The 25,596-nt window shown below is 39.8% G+C and overlaps 1 protein-coding gene across 1 annotated transcript; it reads left to right on the top strand.

Moving 5' to 3' along the window:
* Window positions 1-87: 87 nt before the first annotated feature.
* FEM1C (fem-1 homolog C) lies at window positions 88-25,596 on the top strand. The gene is made up of 3 exons (XM_075541407.1): window positions 88-245; window positions 1,030-1,755; window positions 21,016-25,596. The coding sequence occupies exons 2-3, from the start codon at window positions 1,212-1,214 to the stop codon at window positions 22,323-22,325; spliced, it is 1,854 nt and encodes a 617-aa protein (XP_075397522.1). The 5' UTR covers window positions 88-245; window positions 1,030-1,211; the 3' UTR covers window positions 22,326-25,596.

Below are 25,596 nucleotides of genomic sequence, written 5' to 3'. Positions count from 1 at the left end.
CATTCGCCGCGGCCGCCGCTGCAGCCGCTGCAGCCGGAGCCGACGGGCAGGGCGGGAGGCGTCGCGGCGCGGCTGGGCGGGGCGGGGCGAGCGGCGCGGCCGGCCTCATTCCTGTGGGGTGCGGGGTATGGAGGAGCAGCGCGGCCGCAGGCGGAGCGGGGCTGCCCGGGCGGCGCCGAGGACAACGGTTTCGATTTGAAGGGCCCGACCAGCCGGCGGCGGCGTGAGGACCGGCTCTCGGGCAGGTAGTGGCGGCGGCCTGCCCAGGCCGCGGCCTGAGTCGCCGCGGAGAGGCCCGGGCGGGAAGGACGGGAGCCCTGGGAGCGGCAGGCGGGCAGCAGATTGGAAGCCGTAGACTGGTGGGCCGGCCGGCCGGGCGGGCAGGTTGGTGGGCGGCCCAGGAGCGTGAGGCAGGGCTGGCGCGTGAGGAGGAGGCAGAAGTGAAGGGGGTGTAGGTGCGGGCCCTGGGCTCTGGAGAGCCGGAGCCGTCCTCGGGGGAGATCAAAATGGGGCGGGCGAAGTGACTGTCTACAAGGCAGCCGGATTTCCTGGAAGGAAGCCGCGAGTCCTTCTCAACGAAGACCGGCGTTCGGGGGCGAGTTTTGGCTTTTTGGCCGGCCGGGGTTTGCTAGCGTGGCTGGCCGTTTTGTTCCTTCTCGAAACCTGCCCCGGCCCCCGTGAGGCCTTCAGCCGCGCGCCCTTGGCACGCTCTCCTCTGCAGATGCGAGCAGGGCGCCCTGGGTGAACCCGCGCCTCCTGCCCCTCGCCTGTGCTCCCCGGGCATGTGCTGGGCAGAACGGAACAAAGCTTGGCCGCCTGGAGCGGGAGGCGGCCCGGAGCCCGCTTGCCCGTGTTTAAGTATTCCTTACACGAGGAAGAGGCTGCATCCCACCGAGACACTGGATCTCTGTGTTTGCCCTGACCACCCCCCACCCCCCACCCCCGGCAGGAGTAGGGATTAGGATAGAATAGTGCTTGTGCGTTTACCTATCGGAACTACAAATTACTTTTTCCCTCCCTCGCCTCTAGTTTGCTGCTCTGGTTGTCAGATGTTGGAAGTCGGTCGGACAGGACACCTTCTCCGCGGGTTTAGATCCGTGCCCGGGTGTAGTGATTAACACTGAACTTCGGTGCCTATAACGCCTGCCCCCCCGTGTCGATAGAGCTTGGCTTTGCGGGATAATAAAGCGCAGCCTCTCAACTGGACATAAATGGATCTAAAGACAGCCGTCTTTAACGCAGCTCGGGATGGTAAACTCCGGCTCCTCACAAAGTTGTTGGCCAGCAAGTCCAAAGAGGAGGTTTCCTCCCTGATCTCGGAGAAAACTAATGGGGCCACGCCGCTGCTGATGGCAGCCAGGTATGGGCACCTGGACATGGTGGAGTTCCTTCTAGAGCAGTGCAGCGCCTCCATCGAAGTCGGGGGCTCGGTGAATTTTGATGGCGAAACCATTGAGGGGGCGCCCCCTTTATGGGCCGCTTCTGCAGCTGGGCATCTGAAGGTGGTCCAGTCTTTGTTGAATCATGGCGCATCTGTCAACAACACGACTTTGACCAATTCCACTCCGCTTCGGGCTGCCTGCTTTGATGGCCACCTGGAAATCGTGAAGTACCTTGTAGAACACAAAGCTGACTTGGAAGTCTCGAACCGACACGGGCATACATGCTTGATGATTTCATGTTACAAAGGACATAAAGAGATTGCTCAGTATTTACTTGAAAAGGGGGCAGATGTTAATCGGAAAAGTGTTAAAGGTGAGTTCAGCATCTTTTGTTGTTTCTACTGCTTATTTCCAGGAAGTTTGATGTAAAATGTATGTGCACTCCTCAGGCTGACATGGACTTTGACAGGTCTCTTTTAACAAGATATCCCTTCCACAAGGACCTCATTGAGCGCTTATCTCATATTTAATAGTCATTGAACAAGTGTGCTAAAAGATCTCCTTATGTTAAACAGCATATAAGAGTTTTTTTCTTAGTTTTCATTTAATTTTTGGAACTGCTTTGTGGTCTAAACTCTTCTTTTTAGTGAGTCATCTTAATGCGTGTCCTAAATTGGCGCTTCGGTTGTTAATTGTGTCAGGGAGGGCTAGGCTAAACTGACCTGAAAGGATTAATTTAAATGGAAGAGGAGAAAAATCTGCTCCTGTATTCCACATTTCATATGTGGCAAAGAAAACTTAAATAATGAGATGCCCAACTAGGATAGACTAACAAAAGTGAATTTGTCCTGAAAAAGAGCTTAAGTTTAAGATGGCGTGTAATTTACATGGATTAGAATACATTTAGAGTAGCAAATGATAGTTTAGAATTTTTAAAACTTTCAAAAATAGTTGTTTTGTGAGAGCATCATTTTGACACTTGGGAACGTATTTTTCTGTGATAAATGTGTTTAGGTCCCAGCAAATTAATTCACGTGCTGATTTTAAAAACTGATTAAAATTTAAAGTAGAGGAGTCATGTGGTGAAAAATCACAGTCACACAAATTGGTTTACAATGTTTGCAATGAAAAAGAAGTCAGGTTACTCCGGATTTCTAGACTACAAACCCACTGATGCAATCACTACTCCTATGTGCAGATTTATATATATCCTTCCAGAGAGAATCTATATAAATAGTTTGTATGTCTGTGTGTCCTCCCCCTCCTCCACCTTCACTGTTGGTTGATCCATGGTGTTCAGTGTCTTTATTTTTAACCTTACTTTAATTTACCTTGTATGTCATTCAGCACCAACCTATAACTAATTCATTCTGTTTAATGACTGCACAGTATTTCATTGTATGCATGTAGATCATTGATTCACCTAGTCCCTACTGATACACATTGAGGTCACATCTGGTACAGTGCCACTGTGAATGATCTTGCACACAAGTATAATCACTAGCATAAATGGAGTGGAATTGCTGAATCAAAGTGAATGTGGATTTATAATTATGATAGTGTTAAATTGCCTTTCTGATAGGTTAAACCACCCAGTTGTGGCACGGTATAACTATATAGTGTCTGTATTACTGAATGCAGACATCATCACATAGTCTATAATTTAAACTTTAAAAAGAAGTTTGTTTTTAAAACAATACCAGCTCATGATTATCTGTAAAAAAAATTTTCCAGAGGAAATGTAAAAATCCCATAAAATATCAGCCCTTAGAGATATTTTTGAAATTTGCATGCAGGCATATGTATGCGCTTTTATTTGAATATATGAGAATTATTCTATAACCATTTTTAAAAGGTTATTAAATGTTACCTTGGGTAGCTCCTTCATTTCAATAGCTGCAAGCTCTTCTGTTTGATGGAGTTTTTTGTTGCTTTTGGTTTTCCAGTTTGATAAAAGTTTCTCTGCACACCTTTGTTACATGTGCTTCATTCCTTTCTAGTTTAAAGGTTGATTCTTGGTTGAAAGGATGGCATGGTTTAACAAAAAATTTTTTTAAACCATCACCATTCTTTTAAAGTATGTTCATTTTAGGGAGAACAAATTAAAGTGACCACGTTACTCTTCAGTTTGCTCTGTAATCCTAACTAAAAGAAAAGGTTAACAGGTATGAAAAGAATCCTTTTTTTAATTCATTGGGCTCACCTTTGGCTGATAATTTCATATATTAAAGTCAGATGGGTTATGTTCTAGAGTTTTATGTCATTGTAGAAATGAATACTGGTATAATTTTCCTTATGCTTTTCAAAGCTGCTTTCTGCACTTAAGGAGAGATACAGGATATTTGAGAACTAGATGCTGTAGACGTCATTTTTTTGTCAGCATTTTTCTCTGTTAAACTGAGCTGTTTCATCAAAATACTCCCTTTATCACCATTGACTCAACCTTGTGTGTGAAGGTGTGATGCACTTTTGGCCAAATGCCTTGCTGAATCTTAGTCCGTGCCCCCCGCCCCACCCCCCCTTTTTTGGGTGCAGTATCAATGTCTAATATTTATGCCTTAAAACAAACAAACAAATGCATGTAACATGGGGAAACAAATTCATCCCCAAACTTCGTTTCAGGTAGCCTCAACTTTATATATGTTCATGTAGTGTTTTTATTTAGTACCTTTAATTTTGACGGTGATTCTTAATGAATTGTTGGGACAATTGAGGCATACATGCCCCCATTTCCTCACTCTGATACTAAAGCTTTCACTTTTTGATAATTAATAATTCACTAACTCTGGGTTTCAATATGGACACAAACCCTTGAAACTGAGACAGGGCCACTGGAGCAGAGACTGGGATAGCAGCCCGGCAGGCTCCGTTAGAATTGAGAAGTTGAAAAGACTGGGAAAACAACAAAGCTCCAGGGGTGAACTTTTTTTGAAATCTGTGTCAGCCTTAGGAAATGGTTCTGGCGGAAAGTGTCCAAAGATTGTGATTGTCCTGCTTAAACTTAAAATACATATGGTTTTAATTTCTTTCCATTATGTTTTTTTAATTAATAAATCATTTTATTGGGGGCTCTTACAGCTCTTATAAAAATCCATACATCAGTTGTATCAAACACATTTGTACATATGTTGCCATCATCATTTAAAAAAATTTTTGTTAACATTTTATTAGGGACTCATACAACTCTTATCACAATCCATACATACATCAATTGTATAAAGCACATCTGTACATGCTTTGCCCTCATCATTTTCAAATCATTTGCTCTCCACTTAAGCCCTTTGCATCAAGTCCTCTTTTTTCCCCTCCAGGATGTTTTAAAAGACTATTTTGAATGTGCTATAACCTAAGGTGAAGTTTCTTCATTCATTCAAGAGAGCATTTATTGAGTGCTTCCATGTGCCAGGCTAGACTTAGGACAGACACAGATGAGTAAGACAAGATAGCCAGTCCTTGATTACTTGCTCTTGAGGAGCTCATGGCTTGAACCTAGAGACAGGTTCATAAGCAGATACTTAAACCACACCAGGGTAAACCTAAGAGCATTTTCTCAGTGTTACATATTTGGAAATACATTATCCCCAGCCAACACACTGTATGAAGAGACAGAATGTTCCTTCTTTTTGCATCACATTCAAAAAGGGGGGAATCTATGAAGTACTTAGGAATACTTCTACAGTTTATTATGTCATACAGTAATTGATTTTTGAGAAACATTAGTTCCTTTTTAAGACCTAAGACCTCAAACTAGAAGTGACTAGGCAAGCCCCTCTCAAAACTATCATAATGATCATCAAGCACTTCATGGCTAATCTTCTTTGGCTTGAAATGAAAATATAACTTATTCTAACGTTGAGCTTTCTTCTCTTCTTTCTGAGGGCTCAGAATACAGCTTTGCAGATCTCTAGTGAGGTAAATTAAATCTTCAGTTGTGCTTTTCCACTCAGCTTTTCCAGGAAGTAAGCACCTAAAATGCTTGATTCTATACTGCAGATTAACTAGTACTACACATCAACTCAAGGCGCACTGGTGGCATTTGACTGTGAACCTCAAAGTCCACAGTTCAAAACCACCAGCATTCCATAGGAGAAAGATGGACTTTCTGCTCCCATGAAAAGTTGCAATCTTGGAAACCCACAGGGCCAATTCTCTGTCCTATAGCGTCACTATGAGTTGGAATCAACTTAATGGCGGTGACACCAACTCAGCTCTACGTTAGGATTGGAGGCTGGCCTCTATGACTCTGTTGCCCCTGGTTGGGCAGTTACTGGAGAGAAACCAAAGGTAATTAAATAAATTGGGAGTGAGATGTTTGTACATGTACTTTGTGTAGGCAAGGCATTTATTGGACATTGTGGAGACCAAGAGAAGATGTAAGATGTCACTTTTATTAACTGCAAAAGGAACAACAGTGTAGAAACAGCCAGTGCTGCAGGGTTTTTGAGGCAAAGTATACACCGACAAGGAATGCTTCATGGAGAAAGTGGAACTTGAGCTGGACATTTGAAAGATCACTGGCATTCAGAGCTGTAGAAGGGATTTCATTTGGCAGACACAAGAAATGTCATATAGAAAGGCACAAAGATAGGCTCGCACGAGGAACAGTTTCAAATGTACACAATTGGAAAATAGGCGTACTTGGACCCAAGGACACCCAGGGCTAGATATGAAGGATATTAGGCTCCAGGGAAAGGAGCTTGATTTATTCTTTATGCAGTGGTAAGCAGTGAAAGTTTTCCCAAAGAGATCTGGGATTTTTGTAGAGAAACCATCTTTCTTCCATAATATAAGTTCTTTGAGGCAAGTGACCTGGTGCTTGTATTTCATACATTGGGAAGAATAATTGTCTCATAATGGGCATTTGGCAATTTGTTGAACGAATGTGCTAAATTTAAGAGAGGAAAGTTTGCAAGCTCTTTGATGACAAGAACTATGTCTTTTCGTCCTTTTCTTAGACCTAAGTGTATGTAGAAGACTTAAAGTAACTAAGTAATTAGCAAAATTGAATCTGAAAGGTAAGATTGAGAAAAGGGAGGGAATCAGGTAAGTATGTAACAGATCCAACTTTGATTGGAAGGATTTAAGGAAAAACTAGTTTAGGCAGTTGGTTGACTTTATTTTGCCAATTTTGTAACTTTATGCCCAATACCTTGCTTCAACAATTATCCACAATTGCCAGAGTCTTAAAAAATATATTTTTCTTTCTCATTCTTATTTTTTGATGTAGGGGAGCCTGGTGGCATAGTGGTTATGCATTGGGCTGCTCAAAACCACAAGCCCTGTGCAGGAGTAAGAGGGCTGATGAGACTTTCTATTCCTATAAAGAGTTACAGTCTTTGAAACCCACAGGGGCAATTCTAACCTGACCTGTAGGGTTGCTATGAGTCAGCATCAACTTGATGGCAGTGAGGTTGGTTTGGGTGAGTTTAAAGCAAGCCCCATATATCCTGGTAAGGAAATGTTTTTAAAGAAAAAAAAAATCCTATTTTCTCCCACTGTAAATGCAAAAGAATCTCAACTAAGAAAACTGTCCCAATTAAGGGCTTTTGGTGTTAAGATCATGACTGCTGTCATGGTTTATAGGTTATTTCAGTGTGTTGTCTGAGAATTGGAAACTGAAGTTCCGATATTCTTCTTGACTCATAATAGCCCTTAGCTCTTAGTTACCTGAACACACCTATTTGTAGAGAAGAGTAGAAGGGAGAGACTTAAAATTTCATTCTACTTTATAGCATATTTATATTTACTTTAAAATAAGGTTAAAATATCCTATTAAAATTCATTAACATTTTAATATCAACTCATCCAGTTGCCCTTGCACCTTGTCCCAGGCTTTTTCTTTTGCCACGTGTATCTTCTGGCCCACTTTGCATCCTACGGTGTGGATTGTCCTAGTTGGAGAAGTTAATAAAGTTCATTAGGGAAATACCCAAGTGGTCATCCTTGGAGACTAATCCTTTCTCGGGACTGACTTGGTTGGTGTGAATGAGTCTCCTGAACCTCTTCTGAGTTGTTGGTGGCAGCAATGTGAGTGTAAGACCAAGGTTATGTTTTACTTAATGTTATTTGGGTCTCTGTAGCCCTTCACTGAAGGAGGCCTCTTGGAGAAAGATGGGCAGTCCGCTTCCATAAAGACTGTGACTTCAGAAACCCCATGGGGCAGTTTTCTGTTCTGTCAGGTGGCTGCGAGAACCCAGTGGGTTTGATGTAGCCGCGGAATAGGTGTGGAAGGCCTGGCTAAAGCTACATGGATGCAAATCTGACCCAGACCTTTCTTCCTCTTTTTTCCCCTCCCTGTGGGAAGGGCAATAATTGAATAGGTATCTGTGAATGACCAGGAAAGGGAATTTGTAATGAAGTCTGAACTATAATGTAGGCTTTTTTTTTTAGAGTTTCGATGGACTTTTTATGCAGATTGACTTTTAGGAGCTCTGGTAATTTGGATGTCTTAATGTTGTTTTTAATTTTTTTTATTCTCTGGGTTCTAATATCCATTGTAGTGGCTACACAGAACTCACAGATAAAATTCATGATTAAAGGTAATTTTAATTCCCAGTGAGAAATGCTCAGGGTTGAGTTGTTTATCAGAACATGTCACAGAATTCTCTCGGGTCTGCTAATAAATGCCCTCCGGGGCGGATCACTCTGCCGTCAGCCTTATTTGGAATTGGAGAATTGGAAACTGGATTCAGCTCAACTCCGTGGGTCAGGAAACTTAGGTCTTTAAATTAACTGCCCAGAGGCTTCCCCTGCAGTAAGCCTCAACCAGAAGGGACTCAGCTCTGCTTCCTTGCCTCAGCAAGCCCAGCTTCCACAATTAAATGCTCAGCGGTACTTGACTCTGTGTGCCAGCCTCTCGCTTAAAAGCACTTAGCAGTATTTGCTCTGAGTTGTGAAGTCCACCACTCTATTCTGTTCTGGCTTCTGGTTTTGCTGATGCTCCTCTGATGTTATAGCTGCCCTCTGGATCCAGGTGGTATACTCTGTAGGAATCTTGGGTTCAAGAATACTCGTCCCACTCCTGGTGCTTGCTAGTAATTCAGTCCCTCTTCCTGCTTTTTCAGTGGTCTCATTTTATACATAGCAGGATGGCACTCCAGGAAATCCTGTTTGCAATTACTTACAGGTGACTCTTAGCAGTATCTTGCCCTACCTGCTGGAAAAGCTCGTTTGGTGGGAGTTAAAGAAAGGCTAGAAGAGGCATATTAAATAGTTCACTTCCCCTGCAGTGATGTTGTGTGTTCAGCTGCTTCATGGGAGAAAGATGAGGCTTTTTACTCCTATAAAGAAACCCAAGGTGGCAGTTCTTTTGAATTTTACGAATTTATCTTTCCTGTACAGATGAAGATATTTTTGTCATGAGCTCAAGGAATTGTGTTGCTAAATTTCTTTAGGCTTCTAGCTCTTTGCCTAACACAAGGTAGGAGAGAGAGAACACACAGTAGTTTAGGCATAATTTGTCTTTGATTCTTTCTGACTCCCTCCATCGTGTGTGTGTGTGTGTGTGTGTGTGTGTGAGAGAGAGAGAGAGAGACAGACTGAATTTCTGTCTTTCAATATCTTTGTTGATAGACTATACATGGAGATGGGAAAATAATCTGAGCAAGGGAACTAGCTAGTGTTTTTTCAATATCCTTCATAACTGTCTTTCTAGCCCTTTTTAAGGAGCCTGTGGGTATGTCATGGGACACTACCTTCAGGGTCAACAGTTCAAATCATCAGCTGCTCTGTGTCTAAAGATTTACAGCTTCAGAAGCCTTGAAAGGGTCGCTGTGAGTTGGAATCTCCTTGGCAGCAGTAGCTCATTTTATCAAGTTTGTCCTGTTACTGGTGACCCCATACACGCCGCGTGCAGCTATCTCCCTCGGGTTCTTGGTGATGGTCTTTTCCAGAAGCAGCTCACCAGGCCCTTTTCTGAGGCACCTTTATGAACTGGTGCCAAACAGAAGACTGAGGGAGAAATATGAGAATTGTTTTCTTACTTTTTTTTTCATTATGAATTTAGTGCCAGAAAATTATTTTTCCAGATGAACCTTTTCTTAATCAAACATTGAGAACTATATGTGTGGTATTTATCTTTTTTCTGTCTGTTTTCCTTAGTTAAAAGTAAATTTATTATAGTTCAGTGCTGATCAGCCTTCATTCTATCTAGGATGTGTGGTAGTACTTACACTTTTTGTTTTATGTTCTGTTTACTTTTTCATTGTCTTGCTCATTCTGAGGACAGAAAATAAGATACCACGAGGTGGAGACTCACACTCTTTTAGAAGAGTGACCTTCACAGATATTGTTATATATTAAAAGTTTAAATCCTTGAAGTCATTCAGCAAAATCAGGTATGGTTATTTTGGAAGTAGGCACAAGAACATAATAGTACCCTGGTTCTTAAATGTGACATGATAATTCTTCATAAGAAATTACATTGAGTACAGATGTGCTTTATACAATTGATGTATGTATATGTGTAGATTGTGATAAGAGTTGTATGAGCCCCTAATAAAATGTTTAAAAAAAAAAAAGAAATTACATTGAAAAAAAAATTACATTGAATACTTAAAACATATATAACAGACAATTGAGTATTTTTCTATTGTATTTTAACATGGAAACTTAGTTTAAACCCAGAACTGTTCCATAAGTAGAAAGATCACAAAAGAAATTAAGATTTGTAAACAGACATGAGAAAATGTTCTAACTAGGATTCAAAGTAATATGTTACAATAAGAAAATTCTTCTCAGTACTAGAAGAGATACTATAAAAATGGAACTTCAAAGAAGGGGGGAAATCCCATTGGAAGTATATTGAAGATAGCTATTTAAGCCATTTAGACATTTGTGATTCCATTTTAAATTAGGCATTAATTTTTTGTTACTTGTTTTTTTAGGTAAAATTTACATGCAATAAAATCCAGTTTTATAGTGGACAATTCTGAGTTTTAACAAATATATACTATAATTTAATCACTGTCACAGTAGAGAGAGCGCAGCTTCATCAGCCCTAAGAGCTGATGACCCCTTTGCAGTCAGTCTCCCAGGCCCTGCAATCATTGGTCTGCTGTCTGACCCTTAACAATTTCTTAGGCATTAATTATAATCGTGACTGTTTTGAAGCAGTGCACACATCCATCAACAGGGAAGCACTTGTGTAAATTATGGCATATTTTATGTATAAATTATGGCCCCCTCTTCACCATTGAATGGTTATGGACTATAGTTAACTACATGACAAAATGACTAAGAAATAGATGAAAAATAGGAAGAAGTGGTTTATGTACTGTCAAAACATACATATAATAAACCTAGAGAAATGACACAAATCATTAATTTTAAATAACGATTTTCCCTTTTTTTTTAATCTCAGATTTTCAAACTTAAGGTACTATTCCAATCTATAATTTAAAAATAAATTTTTTTTAAAAGACCTTCCAGGGCATTTCAATATGGTGTTTATATTGGCATATTATAGTGATTAAGAAGATCCTCTCCTTCTAAGAGTTTACTCTTTGGAAAATATTCTTTTCTCAGAAGCTAAGTTTGAATCTTTTTCGGTGACATCAGTATTAAATATTTGAGAAGTGTCTTTGTCGTCAGCCCTGTGGTAGTTTTATCTGGGATGCAACAGGAATATAATATCCATGCACTTTATAAATGTGCAATTTAGGTGAGAAACTATTTGTGAATCAGTAATGTTACCCTCTTGGGACTTTGTAAGGCATTATATATACTATTAGATATTATATGACTGCATACATACCAGATAAGTTATACGTCAGATATTTTTTAAATGACAAATTGGTAGGATGTGCCTGTGAGATGATCTCTTTGAGCTGTCAAGTTTTTAGGTGAAATATGAGGGGCAGCAAGTAGTTGAAAAGGTAATGAAGAGGGCCTTGCATGAACTTCAGGAGCAGACGCATGGAAGTGGAAGAGGGCTGTTACTGGTGTTGGGTGGAGGGAGTCTTAGGAGAGAATAGTGTGAAGCTTAAGCAGAATCCCCACCTTATGAATGGAAGGTATTGATCATACCTTTTGGGTTAAAACAGGGATGGGAAGCTATGATGCCAGGGGCCAAATCTACCCTGCCCTAAGTTTTATATTGCCTGAGAGCTAACTAAGAATAGATTTTTATGTATTTTTAATGGTTGTGAAAAAAATCAAAGGAATATTTTGTGGTACATGAAAATTATATGAATGTCAAATTTTGGTGTTCAGATGTGGGAGTCATATTGTGGTAATAATCTCTTTTAGAAGAATTAATGCCACACTAGTCCCAGGATTTGGGGATTAATGATACCACAAAAGTCCAACTCTTCCATGATGCTATTCAGCTCCACCCCCCCATCCCATCGCCGACCCCTCCCCCCTTGAGTATATTCCCTCATGTTCCTGTGTTTTATGAATTGCTGCTGTGTCCCACAGAAACTCAAAACTGAGTAATTGTCTCACAGGTGGTAGGCTCTGGCCATTCCAAAATCTGAAGGTCAGGCAAGGGTAAGCCAAATGCAGGGTCCAGAGAAGAGGCCAAAAATGTCCCACAGTGACAGAAAAAACTCAGTAGAAAAGTAGGAAATCTTTTAAAAAACCAACAATAACAACAGGATAAATTTAAAATGGCTTAAAAGGGAGCTCTCATGACAAGATGTTACATTCCAGCCTAACTACAGCTACTAAAACCCACTTGTTTGATGTTGAGGCTCTTCACATTCCTAGATTATGATTACTAGGGATTCACCAGAGAGTCATTCCACGGAGGATCCCTGTAAGTGGATGTTGGGCTTCCACTCTCATCCATAATGCTCCACAAACTGGATATTTAGTATTTAGGCTCTGGTATCGTTCCCTCCTCAGAGTTTAGATTTTATTACTTATAATCTTTGGCTCATACAGCATAGTGTGCTTAGCTGACTACGCACTTAGATTGTTTATTTTAAGACAAGCCTTTAATACCCCACACACTGATTTTTCTATTCACTGCACAGCATTCTCTGTTTTTCATTTATAGATTTACCTTCTCTACCTTGCACAGTTATTAGGTGGTTTAAAGAGGTTAATTGTTTTTCTCTCTATAGCGTCTCCTGCTTCTGTAAATATATAAGAAAACATTTGCCATTTCAATATTCTTTATATATATAGTTTGATATTAATGTTTTCATTATTTTTTTCTATCTCCCAGTGTAGAAGCTTAGTTTCAAATAAGCATTGGCCCTCCATTCCCCCTCCTTGTCTTCCCCTGTTAACTACTGATAAACTTGGTCTCTCTATAGTTTATTATAGATAGTTCATGTATGTAGGATCATATACATTTTTTGTGGGACTAAATTTACTCAGCATAATGTTTGTAAACCTTTTCAGCATGCATCAGAATCTCCTGCAACTCACTGAGACATAAACTTGACTATTTTAAAAAGTATTTTCTGTGGGGGAAAGGCCAGCCCCCCACAACTAATTGCAGGTTTGATAGGTGCAACTGTACGGTTAAAATATATATAAAGATTATAATAAAGTCATAGAGAGCATGAGCAATAAAAGAGAGATTGAAATAATGGAGTCAGACACATTTCATGGTAGCATGCTCACCTCAGCCTCACTTGGTCCAGGTGGAAAGACCAGAAGGCAGGAGAGAGGGGGAGGGGAAGATGGACAGGGAGAGGAAGGGGGAGTCAAGGAGAGCTCTTTATTGCTAACCAAGGCTTATATATCTTTGGGGGTGTGCAAGCCCACTAATTACAGGTAAAGACATATGTCACAGGAAGGGGTTGTGGTATAGGTCATACAGTAATGGGAGGCGAGTGATCTAGGGGCTTATATGCTATAGGAAGAGGAGGGAATAAGGGTGTATACATGTGACAAGATGGGCGTGCCCTAGATTCAGGATGGAGGCCTAACTTTGAATGTCACTGAGCAGGTTTGACCTGTTCTCTGACTCACTATAGAAACCATTATCAGTAGGGTGTAAACCTCATCTACAGTGACCAGACTGATGGCCGAAAGCCTTTAGGGAGAAGTAGCCCATTGTCTTTAACAGCAGGGAGCGGGCCCTATCTGTGTTGGGACCAGACCGAAGTCTGGCAGCTGACTGCCTTCAGGGAGGTAACTTGAAGATCATTTACCATTAGATGCAAGCAGTGTCCTAAGTCTAACATATATTTTGGGGAGACGACTTGGGAGAAATCCTTCTGTTTCCCACAATTCCCCCTTTTGTTTTATATATAAAATTCAAAAGAGTCACTTGGGCCACATGGTTATTTCTATACATTGAAAGGTATTAAGGCAAATTTAATGACCAAATTAATATAACCAAAAATTCAGGTTTATGAATCCAGGATAAAGTCCCCCTATGCTCATCTGCTATTGGAGGAAGGTATGAGAGGGATTGGATGCCAGCGGGAAGAAATAAAACCAATAGGATTGCCTGCTTTTTTAGGGAGATAGAATCAACCATTTGTTCACTTTAAAGCAGCACAGCCTAAGGGGAGAAACTGTGGAAATGATAGACTACTGCAGGAAAACGTACCCGGACTGTAACTCCAACTACCAGAGTGGCGGTCTTCCTGCTATGGAATACTAGTCTCCCAGATTCCCTCCGTACCAGTCAGGGAATAAGTCTCAGTTCTATTTCCCTCAGTGCTAGTATCCCATATCCCACATTTCCTCCTTCTGCATTATGTTTAAGATTTAATAGTGCTACGGAGGCAACACGGTCTCTCTTCATATCTCTTAGCTTCCTATAGAAGCTATACAAGACTGCAGGCATCACAATTATGATGATAAACAACACAGTCAGACTGGAATTTAAACTATGTGAAATGCTTTTCACCCAAGCATGTGGGATCCAGCCTCTTTCTATGCCATCCACCATTTGTTTAAATACCTCAGCTAGTGGAATGCCTTAAATCCACCCTTGGATATATAGAAAATATTCTTTTAGCTGAATCACATCTAATGAAATGTTTCCCTTAAACCCTTGCAAATGTCTCCTAATCAAATCCCAATCATGCAGTATCTTATTGTATGGGTAAGGGGTTATATGAAATCAGTTGCATTCCAATTACATTATAGCATTAATTGACAAGTCCAAAATCTTCATCTTTCAGCAAAAGAATAATCTGTAGTAATAGTCCAGTCACTATTGTATAAAATGTTCAGTTATGATAGACTCCCAGAGTGTCCCTTAGACAGTGTCAGCAATGGAAGAAATATCTCAGCAGTCAGCGATAGCCAGTCTCAGGAATCTGCAAGGTCTTCTTGACATTTTGGATAACTTCAGTAAGCCGGACAGGGTCAAGTCATACATCAGCTTCCCTCCTTTCTTCTGGGCGCCTTGCTGGCTGAAGAGAAATCCACCTATCTCCTTTGCCTCTGAAAACATAAGCAAACAGCATCTCTCTTTGGGGTGTCAGCAACCTGGAAACAGAATCAAGGTTAAGATTTTGGAGTTTCTTCCTTTTTTGTCATTCATCTTTCTCCAAAAGTGGTTGTGTCCGCCTAAGGGGGAGTCCATCAGTTTTATTCTGCAAAAACATAGATGCATAGCCCTTTCTCCAGGTGACAAATGGACCTGAATCCCAAACGCAATGTCTTGTCTTCTGGAACTTCTTAGGATCAGCTTTTTCTGTAGAAGTGAAAATGTATATCTCTGCCCTAATTTTGTTACAAGCTTTTAACAAGGAAAAATTTTTTTTGGTTAAAATGACTAAAATTTGTCACACATAAGATTCCTCTTCTCCTCCTATGTGCCCCCAACCTCTTTTCCACTACTATCAAATAAATCCTAACTCATAGCAACTCAATATAGGGGTTTCTGAGGCTTTGTAAATCTTTAGGGGAGCAGACAGCCTCAAAGGCTAACATAAATTTCTATTTTTACCTCTTGATGGACAACGCAAAGATTCTAGAACACTTTGTTGTTGTTATTGTTAGGTACCATCAAGTTGGTTCCAATGCCGCGCAATAGAGTGAAGCACTGCCGTCCTCACAATTGTTTTTTTGTTTGAGTCCATTGTTGAAGCCACTGTGTCAGTCCATCATTTTGAGGGCCTCTATCTTTTGCTCTGCCCCTCCATTTTAGCAAGCATAATGGCTTTTTCCACCGATTGGTCTCTCCTGACAACAGATCCAAAGAACATGAAATGAAATCTCGCCATCCTTGCCTCCAAGGAACACTCTGGCTGTACTTCTTCTACGACAGATGTTTGACCTTTAGGCAGTCCTTGGTACTTTCAATAGTCTTTGCCAGCACCAGAATTCAAAAACATCAATTCTTTATTTACTGGCCAACTTTTCACATGTATATGAAGTAACATGCCTTTGATCAGGCACACCTTAGTCTTCATAGTAATATCCATGGTTTTCCACACATTTTAGATAGCTTTTATGCTATTGCTGTTGGGTGTTTTACATCTTGAAATATACACATTTCAAACCACATGTGAATTGTACTTTTAAAATCAATATTTATGTAGCTTTACCTACACATTTATCCATTTTGTTGATGTTTATATTCACATCTCCAGACTTCCATATGGATTCTGTTTTACTTCACATTTATTCTTTATGCAGGTTCAGACGTCTTAAGTTGGCAGTTAATTCCTTTATGCGCTAAAGATAACATTCCATTATCTTCTGACTTCTGTTGTCCTTGAGGAGAAGTTTGCTGTCTGGATCCCCTGTAGGACTTTTCTATCAGTGTCTGTTTCTTTTTGTTGGATGTTAGAACTGTTTTCTGGTCTATTTACAGTTCACCTTACCCAAAGTGTGGGGTTTTCAAAGTCCCCTTCGCTGTTTGTGGTAGTCTTTCCCAGCAGTGCAAAACTGTCAGGAGCTCTGCTCGGTGTCTCAGTTGCCTCTCTCAGAATTATTAGAGCTTGTTTGTCAGAAGCTACCTTGAGTCCTGGGCTTTACTTTTCTAGTTTTCTTTTTTTGTTCATTGACCCCTTCTTATCACATTTTCTCTGATTTGGAGGAAAAATAGAGTAAAGGCCAAGCATGTTTTTCTTTTTAAATGTTGTTATTTTACTACTGTATTACCAGATGTGAAGTCTTCTTTAATATTTTTGTTGTTTAGGTCCACTACTTTTGAAAAGTATCTGTCCTCAAAATGTAGATATTCTGTATTTTTTTTTCAGTATGGACCTTTATTAATGAAAAAAGCTAGCTTTGTTGCATTCTTACTGTTGATGTATTACTTTGAATGGAAAATCCTATCTAAATTACCTTTTTATTCAGATTTATCTCTGTAAAGTATTTAGCTTCAATTTTGAATAAGTGGTAGGACTTAAACAAGTCTTTTGAACAAGTGGTAGTACTTGAATACTTGACACAGTACTGGAAAATCCCATTGGACACGAATTCCAGTAAGAATCATTGAACTCTTAGACCAAAATAAACATATCCAGAGTAATTATGTCGTCATTGTAGTTACCATGAAAGACTAACCAGGATAAAGTTGAATAGGGATTAAAGTCCTAATGTATAGTAACTTTGGATTATTCTTATTTATGGTTTGTGTTCAGATTTAAATCACTCTCTGGTGCACATACTGTGTTGGGGGCTGTGTTAAGCCGGGTTTACTAGAGAAACAAATCCAGAGACACTCATATGTGTAGGAGAGAATTTTATATCAAGAAATAGTTAAATATCAGGAAAACATCTCATCCCAGTCCGGATCAAGTTCATAAATTTGATACTAGTCCACAAATTCCTCTTCGGACCCACGCAGCCACAAGCAATGATGCCGAATGCAGGAAGGTCATGGGCTGGTGGGTGCAGAGAGTCTTGTGAATCTGACAGCAGTGGAAGCATCCCAAGGCTCCGGCAGGTTCAATTCCACCCCTTCATTTCTATACCTTCAGGTTGACAAGGCACTCTAACTATCACAGGTACCTTCAGGGCCAGCCCTGTGATTGGAGATGCTCAGCATATAGTTGTACTTCCAGAAGGGACTTATGACAGCAATATTATGAGAATACACGGCTGGGTCATAAAAGGAAAATGTTTAAGTGTAGTCTGGAGAGGATTCATGAGCCAGCTTCCTTAAGCTTCCCCCCCCCCCCCGCCCCGTACGAAGGTACAACTCTTCCCTAGCAAGAAAAACCTGCCTAACATATATTTGATGTTCCATATTCCCAGGAGGAAAGCCGAGGTTCAGCAGACATTTTACTATTTCTACTACAGATTATGGAAGGGGACTGAGCCATTCGTTATCAATTAGGAAGTCTTTTGCTGTCGTCATGGAAAATTCTCAGATGCTAGCTAAAGACCAATCTTGCAAGCAATCTTAATCTGCCATGTTAACTCTTTTCTGCACACATGTTTAAAATGATGCTGTATTGAAAATTTCAGAAAACACTAGGTATATAACTATCAGAGGACTGCATGATAACCACTATTTTGTTAGTTAGCAAAATGTTTATCATTAAACTTAGGTAATAAAAATACAAAAACCTAGACAGTTGTAATGTCTTATGTGCTTTGTACAGGCTTTTACAAATGCATCAATTTATCCTTGTGTGGGAAGAACAGGACATGTTGGAGCGTTTAGTACATCGAAAAAGAATGTTTTAAATATTAAATTATAATGGGAAATTCTCCATTATGAAAGGAAGCTTCAGATGTCTCCTTTTAAAGTTCACATTGAACCACCCACATGTTTTTTAGCTTTCAGTGGACCTATTTTTCTTATGGAGCTTTTTGAGGAAAATACTTTTTGAGAATTCTGGCTAAAATAAAATTTCTTTGCAATAAGAAATACTGAAAACAAAATTCAGCCTACTATTAGAATAAAATTATAAGATCTTATGTATTATAGGAAAGGGAGGTCTTTATGTGTTGGACTACCATCTGCATGGTTGGCAGTTCGAAAACTACCAACAACTCTGGGAGGGAAAGACTGGACTTTCTACTCCGTAAATAGTTACAGTCTCGGAAATCCAGTGTGTTGTTGTGAGTCAGCATTTATGGGATAGAAGAGAGAGAGAGAGACAAGAGAGCAAAGGAGCTCTGGTAATGCTGTTGGTTTGGCAAAAACAGTGATTCAAATTGTCTGCTCCCATAAAGATATAGTCTTAGAAACCTTATATAAGGTTACTCAGTCAGAATGGACTTGGTGGCAGTGAGTTTGGGTTTTGGTTTATGCATTTTAGACTAGATCCCTTGTTTTTAAGTGTGTAATCCATATATTTTTAAAAAGCTAAGTGGAGACATGATGCCCCTCAGTGACTAAGGGCGATACAGGGGACAGCACCGGAGACACAGTGTGGGAATTGCACCTGACCTGATCCCACCACACCGAGGCAAATCACTGGGGGAGTGCAGCGGAACAGCAAGGAAATGGAGTGGCAAGGTCCCCAGAGAATGCTGAAAGTGGACTTTGGGGCCAGGGCGTGGTGCCCCAACAGACTGGACTGGAAAACGCTCCTAAGGGCCAGCAAACGATCCCCTGAACTAACTACAAGCTTTTCTCTTGTGAACTGTTTTGTTCTGTTCTTTGTCAGTGGTTTGTTTTTGTTGTTTTGTTGTCTGGTTGTATACTGTTGCTTTGTTTTCCTCTGTCTTGTTTTCGTGCATGTTAGTGACTCCACAGGTCTGTCTGAATAGGACAGGCTGGATGAACTATCTGGAGGAAAAACAACGGGACCGACAGTTCCGAGGGGACTTGGGGTGGGGGGGTAGGGGGAGTAAGGAAGTGGTGATAACAAACCCAGGGACAAGGGAAAAACATGGGACCCCAAATGGTAGAGAAGGGGGAGTGGCAGGCATGGTGGGAAATGATCAAGGGTAAGGTTGCTTAGAGAAGAGGTATACTCTAGCCCAGGTGGCAAAGAAGCATGGTAGTAGGGCAGGAGGAAAGTCAAGGGAGATGGAAGAAAGAGCTAGGAGTCAAAGGGCATTCATGGAGGTCTAGACAAAGACATGTACATGCAAATATATATAGGAGGATGGGGAAATAGATCTATGTGTCTATATTTATAGGTCAAGTATTAAGGTGGCGGAAGGACCTTGGGCCTCTACTCAAACACTCCCTCTATGCATGAATACCTTCTTTTATTAAATTGGAACTCTATGATGCTCACTCTCCCGACACAACGGTTGGAGCCAAAGTGGGTGAACAAGTAAATGTGGTGAAGAAAGCTGATGGTGCCCGGCTATCAAAAGAGATAGTGTCTGGGGTCTTAAAGGCTTGAAGGTGAACAAGCGGCCATCTAGCTCAGAAGCAAAAAAGCCCACATGGAAGAAGCACACCGGCCAGTGCGATCACGAGGTGCCAAGGGACCAGGTATAAGGCATCATGCAAAAAAAAAAAAACAACAATGATATAAGTGTGTGTATGTATGTGTATATATGTGTATATCATATCAAATGAAGGGGGAAGTGCAGAGTGGAGACCCAAGGCCCAAGTGTCGGCCACTGGAGATCCCCTCATAGAGGCGTTTAGGAGAGGAGATGGGTTAATTAGGGTGCGAGGTAGTACCGATGAAGAACACAGCTTTCCCCCAGATCCTGGATGCTTCCTCCCCCCAACTACCATGATCCGAATTCTACCTTGCAGGGCTGGATAGGACAGAGGCTGTACACTGGTACATATGAGGGCTGGAGGTACAGGGAATCCAGGGTGGATGATACCTTCAGGACCAAGGGTGTGAGGGACGATGCTGGGAGAGTGAAGGGTGAGTGGGTTGGAAAGGGGGAACTGATTACAAGGATCCACATGTGACCTCTTCCCTGGGAGAGGGACAGCAGAGAAGGGGGGAAGGGAGACTCCAGATAGGGCAAGATATGACAAAATAACGAGGTATAAATTACCAAGGGCACATGAGGGAGGGGGGAAAGGGGAGGGAGGGGAAAAAAAAAAGGACCTGAGGGGCTTAAGTGGAGAGCAAATGCCTTGAGAATGATTGGGGCAGGGAATGTATGGATGTGCTTTATACAATTGATGTATGTATATGTATGGATGGTGATAAGAGTTGTATGAGTCCCTAATAAAATGTAAAAAAAGAAAAGAGGAGAAAAAAATTATTAGGGCAAAGACTGTACAGATGAGCTTTATACAATTGATGTATGTATATGTATGAACTGTGATAAGAATTGTATGAGCCCCTAATAAATTGTTAAAAAAAAAAAGCTAAGTGATTGCCATCAAAAGGAATTAGCTGGTTAATTTCATTTTATTAACTGTAAGTTCTCCAATTTAAAGCTCTAATGACAGATAGGGATTTGTCATAGATTAATTTTGAGTTTGATCTGGTGACTTTGGATAATCTTTGATACCTAATTTAACCATTTCATTTATTCAAGTATAATAAGTAATTTCCTTAACCTCTGCACTGTGTCAATATTCATTCTAAAACTCAAAGCCATCAAGTCAATTTAAGCTCATAGAAACATTATATAGGGTTTCCAAGACTGCATCTTTTCCGGAGCAGACAGCCTCACAGTTCTCCTGTGGAGCAGCTAGTAGGTTTGAACCTTTGACTGTGTGTGATTAGTTTGTCTCCCTTGTTATCAAATTAAAGTGTGTGCTACTTAAGAGTGGCCTAGAGTTGCCAATTTTTTTTAGATACTGAAGTACATTTATGTATTATTTTATATCCTGGTCTCTGTAAACATTTGTTACTTTTTTCCCCTTCTCCTTAAGGCAATACTGCATTGCATGATTGCGCAGAATCTGGAAGTTTGGATATAATGAAGATGCTTCTTATGTATTGTGCCAAGATGGAAAAGGATGGCTATGGAATGACTCCCCTTCTCTCAGCAAGTGTGACTGGTCACACAAACATTGTGGATTTTCTGACACACCATGCACAGACTAGTAAGACAGAACGTATTAATGCTCTAGAGCTACTGGGAGCTACATTTGTAGACAAAAAAAGAGATCTGCTTGGAGCTTTGAAATACTGGAAAAAAGCAATGAACATGAGGTACAGTGATAGGACTAATATAATTAGCAAACCGGTACCACAGACATTAATAATGGCTTACGATTATGCCAAGGAGGTAAACAGCGCAGAAGAACTAGAAGGCCTTATTGCTGATCCTGATGAGATGAGAATGCAAGCACTATTGATTAGAGAACGTATTCTTGGTCCTTCTCACCCTGATACCTCTTACTATATTCGGTATAGAGGCGCTGTCTACGCAGACTCTGGAAATTTCAAAAGATGCATCAACCTATGGAAATATGCTTTGGATATGCAGCAGAACAATTTGGACCCTCTAAGTCCAATGACTGCCAGTAGCTTATTGTCGTTTGCAGAACTGTTCTCTTTCATGCTACAGGACAGGGCTAAAGGCCTGCTAGGCACTACTGTTACGTTTGACGATCTTATGGGAATACTGGGCAAAAGCGTCCTTGAAATAGAGCGAGCTATCAAGCAAACACAGTGTCCAGCTGACCCTTTACAGTTAAATAAGGCGCTCTCCATCATTTTACACTTAATTTGCTTGTTAGAAAAAGTTCCTTGTACTGTAGAACAGGACCATTTCAAAAAGCAGACAATATACAGGTTTCTGAAGCTGCACCCGAGGGGTAAGAATAACTTTAGCCCTCTTCATCTGGCTGTGGACAAGAATACTACGTGTGTAGGGCGGTACCCTGTTTGCAAATTCCCATCTCTGCAAGTTACTGCGATACTGATAGAATGTGGTGCTGATGTGAACGTCAGAGACTCCGATGACAACAGTCCGCTACATATTGCTGCTCTGAACAACCACCCAGACATCATGAATCTTCTGATTAAATCAGGTGCACATTTTGATGCCACAAACTTGCACAAACAAACTGCTAGTGACTTATTGGATGAGAAGGAAATAGCTAAAAATTTGATCCAGCCCATAAATCATACCACATTGCAGTGTCTTGCTGCGCGGGTCATAGTGAATCATAGAATATATTATAAAGGGCACATCCCAGAAAAGTTAGAAACCTTTGTCTCACTTCATAGATGATAAGTGGTAAAATGACTGTATTTTAGCACCGTTAAGGCACGCATTGGGAACAGTTGTTTCATAAATGAGCACTGTTGTGATACCACCAGCATTCATTTAGCTTGATATCATTGTGCTGTCATTGGCTAAAGCAGTATAAGCATCAAACTTACAGAATTGGTTTCCCAGTATTTAATATAAATATGCCATATAATATATTGTTTGTGAATTATTGAGAAATGTTATTCCATATTCAAATTTCTAAAATTGTTTGCCAAAGGCTTATCCATTCTGGTGTTATTTGCTTTTGGGTCTTTGGGACTGAGTTAACTGTTTTTAGTGATGTCTTTATACTTTACTGGTCATGGATTTTATATGAGCAAAGATCTTTTTCCCCCCTGCTTCCTTCTCCAGGCTTTGCTCCTGTTTCTATTTTTGTGGAATCATTTCTACTTAACAGTGTTTTCCCCTTATGGACCTTTGCTAGGTTGTACAAACTTAACGGACTTGTTACCATTTGCAGTTACCATAAGTGCTTTATCTTCTCTATGCACCGGCTTAAACTTGACTGTTGTATGTTAGCATATTTTCTATGCAGCAGTTAGTCAACAACTCAAAACACTGTTATTTTTTGTTTTATTTTGTTTCTAAGTTTCTCACAAAGCTCATTTCATGAAAGTTCTCTATAGCATGATACTTTTTAGAGCTACAGGTTAGCTATCTGAGCTCAACAGTTTTTTCTTCACATCTGAGTTTCTTTCTCTGATCCACAGAAATTATTGTGTGCTAAAATTGGGAAACAAATCTATTCTAAGTCATTAAACCAGTTGAAATTTAGGTCTGCCATCTTAAAATATCATGCAGCCACAGGAAGAGCCTGTAGAAGTGACCCACCTTTCATGCTGCTCCAGCATTGTCCTGCTTGTGCTGATGGTGTGATTAGGTGTAGAGAATTTGCTTAAAGTTAATCGCAAACTGTTATCTCACAGCTTTATGAGTCACATTGAATACTCAGTAATAAGCTGCAAATCACTTTTAGTTACAAAAAGAGCTAAAGCATGTCAGTGGCATGATGCTTGCCAAATCAGATCTAGGATAATTAAAAGTATTTTAGTACGCAATCTACTGCCATAGTATCAAAGGTCAGTAACAGTGTGCTTTCTTTCTTCAAGCTTAAGTATACTTTTAAAAAATAACTTGCATGAATTACTTTGGTCTCAATTATTTGTCACCATAGTTCAACACAAAGGTTGCACTGCCTCCTTTTCCCTCACTGAAAGTTAGCTTTTTTTAAAAAAAAACTTTTTAACAGCTTTGCTAATGCCACAGAAAGGGCTCTTTTAACTTAAGTGAAAAGTACTAAAAAGATTCAGGTAATTATCATTCAGCACTTTATTGTTATTCAGAATTAAGATTTTTGAAGGCATATTTGCCCTGCAAATGTCTTAATGAAGTTGTTCTGAATAAAAAGCTTCATATCGATTTAAGATAAATTCAGTTTACCTGTGAGTTTAATGAGCTGGATCACTTGGGCTTTTGTGTTGACATTTTATTTTGAGGGTTGATTTAATGATATTTAAGGAGTCATCATTGCAAATAGTCATGTTAGCGTTATCTTCATTTTTATTCAATTAAAATAACTTGTAATGAAGAGTAGTAAGTAAATAACAGAACACACTTTTGCGTTCAACAATTGAGGTTTAATTTCTTTTAAACACCATCCTTACCCATTTTACTAGGTTGTAAATTTAATTTCCCCATTGAAAAAGATGGACTGAGTATAACTTACTCACCAATCTTTTAATGAAGAAATTTCAATATCTTATGTACTGTGGGCATACTTGATGAAATATCTGAGCTGTCATATATATTAAGAATAATTTGTGATTTAGGAATATTCTAGAAATCAAACATCAATATTTTTAAATCACTTGCTCTAACCTGTCGTATATGAAATATATGCACAAGCTACTTTTTCAAAACTAAAAATAATGATTATGGGGTAAATGATGAGCAGTTGAGCTTTTGAGTGATTTGATATTTGTTCCATTTTGGCGGAGGAAGTAGAGGGAGGGGTTACATGCTCTTGAAGTAAGGCCCTCCTCATGCTCTTTTGCAGGTGAACTTGATTTGTGCAGCTCTAGTATAAAATAAGGGTTTCTTTAGATAGCGGTGTGCCATCACTAAAAATTGATAACTTAAACCTGTTCTTCAATTTAGATAACTGAAATGCCTTATGTCAGGATATAATTCTCACTTCTCGCTTTGCCATTTCTTCAAATGCCACGGGAAGTTCCTGAAAATTAAGTTAGTTTAACAGCTCAAAATTGCCTATAATCTTATTGTAATGGAGATTGGTTAATAAATGTGACCTCAGACACTGATAAAGCCTTCCTCAGAAAGTATTCTCAAAATTATTGTGAGACTGAATAAAAGACTTTAAATTGTGTTATTTTTTTAAACCACAGATGAGTAAATTTAATACTGAGTTAATCGTTCTGATTTGTGTCAAAGTGTAAACTGTAGCATGGTGTTGACGAGTTGTTCTGTAAGTTGTGAGTACTTGTCCACAAAAAATGCTCTTTCGAGACCTACGGAATATTAAATCTTCCACTGTTGACATTTTCAGGTTAAAAAAAGGGGGGGGGTCATTTCAATCAGATTGGATGCCAGTCTACTTTGTAAAGATTGTAGATTTTAAAATGTTCATTTTCTAATCTATAAATCTGACAGGGATATAAGCCCATATCAGGCGAAAGATAATTTAATGCCCTTTATGATTTTGAAGTTAAGCAGTTGCTCACCAGTAAAGTGATATTTTAATATGTGTAATATTTTAGAAATCCCTCCCCATGTACTGTGATTTGGAAAAAATGTTGAGAATATATTTGAAAAGTAGCTCTTTTAAATCATTGCCCAGCAGAAACTTTAGGCTGATTTTACAAATATAATAATCCTTGTGATTTATTTTCTGAGACTTTTGTGGGCCAGGTGAGATAATAACCATATTCTTGTACACTGTAACAGCAGCATTATGCTTAAACTTTAACCATTCTAGCATTAGATACTAAGGAAACTGAAATGAATTGGTTATCTTTTTTCCTTTTGTTTTTGCCCTCATATATCACTAAAAGCTAGTTTCTCTCCCTTTGTCAGTTCCCATTGTGTATTTAAAAAAGAAGTACTGTATTCAGATGCCAGCCAATGAATTGTCACACAATGGAAAATGATAATGCCACAACATTCATTGTAAGGTTTAATAAAATTAAATTTGCACCAAATATAAGTGTAT

Source organism: Tenrec ecaudatus, chromosome 2 (assembly GCF_050624435.1).
Source record: "Tenrec ecaudatus isolate mTenEca1 chromosome 2, mTenEca1.hap1, whole genome shotgun sequence".
NCBI lineage: Eukaryota > Metazoa > Chordata > Mammalia > Afrosoricida > Tenrecidae > Tenrec > Tenrec ecaudatus.
Note: the sequence above shows the minus strand (reverse complement) of the source record. Positions and strands in the feature narration are given on the sequence as shown.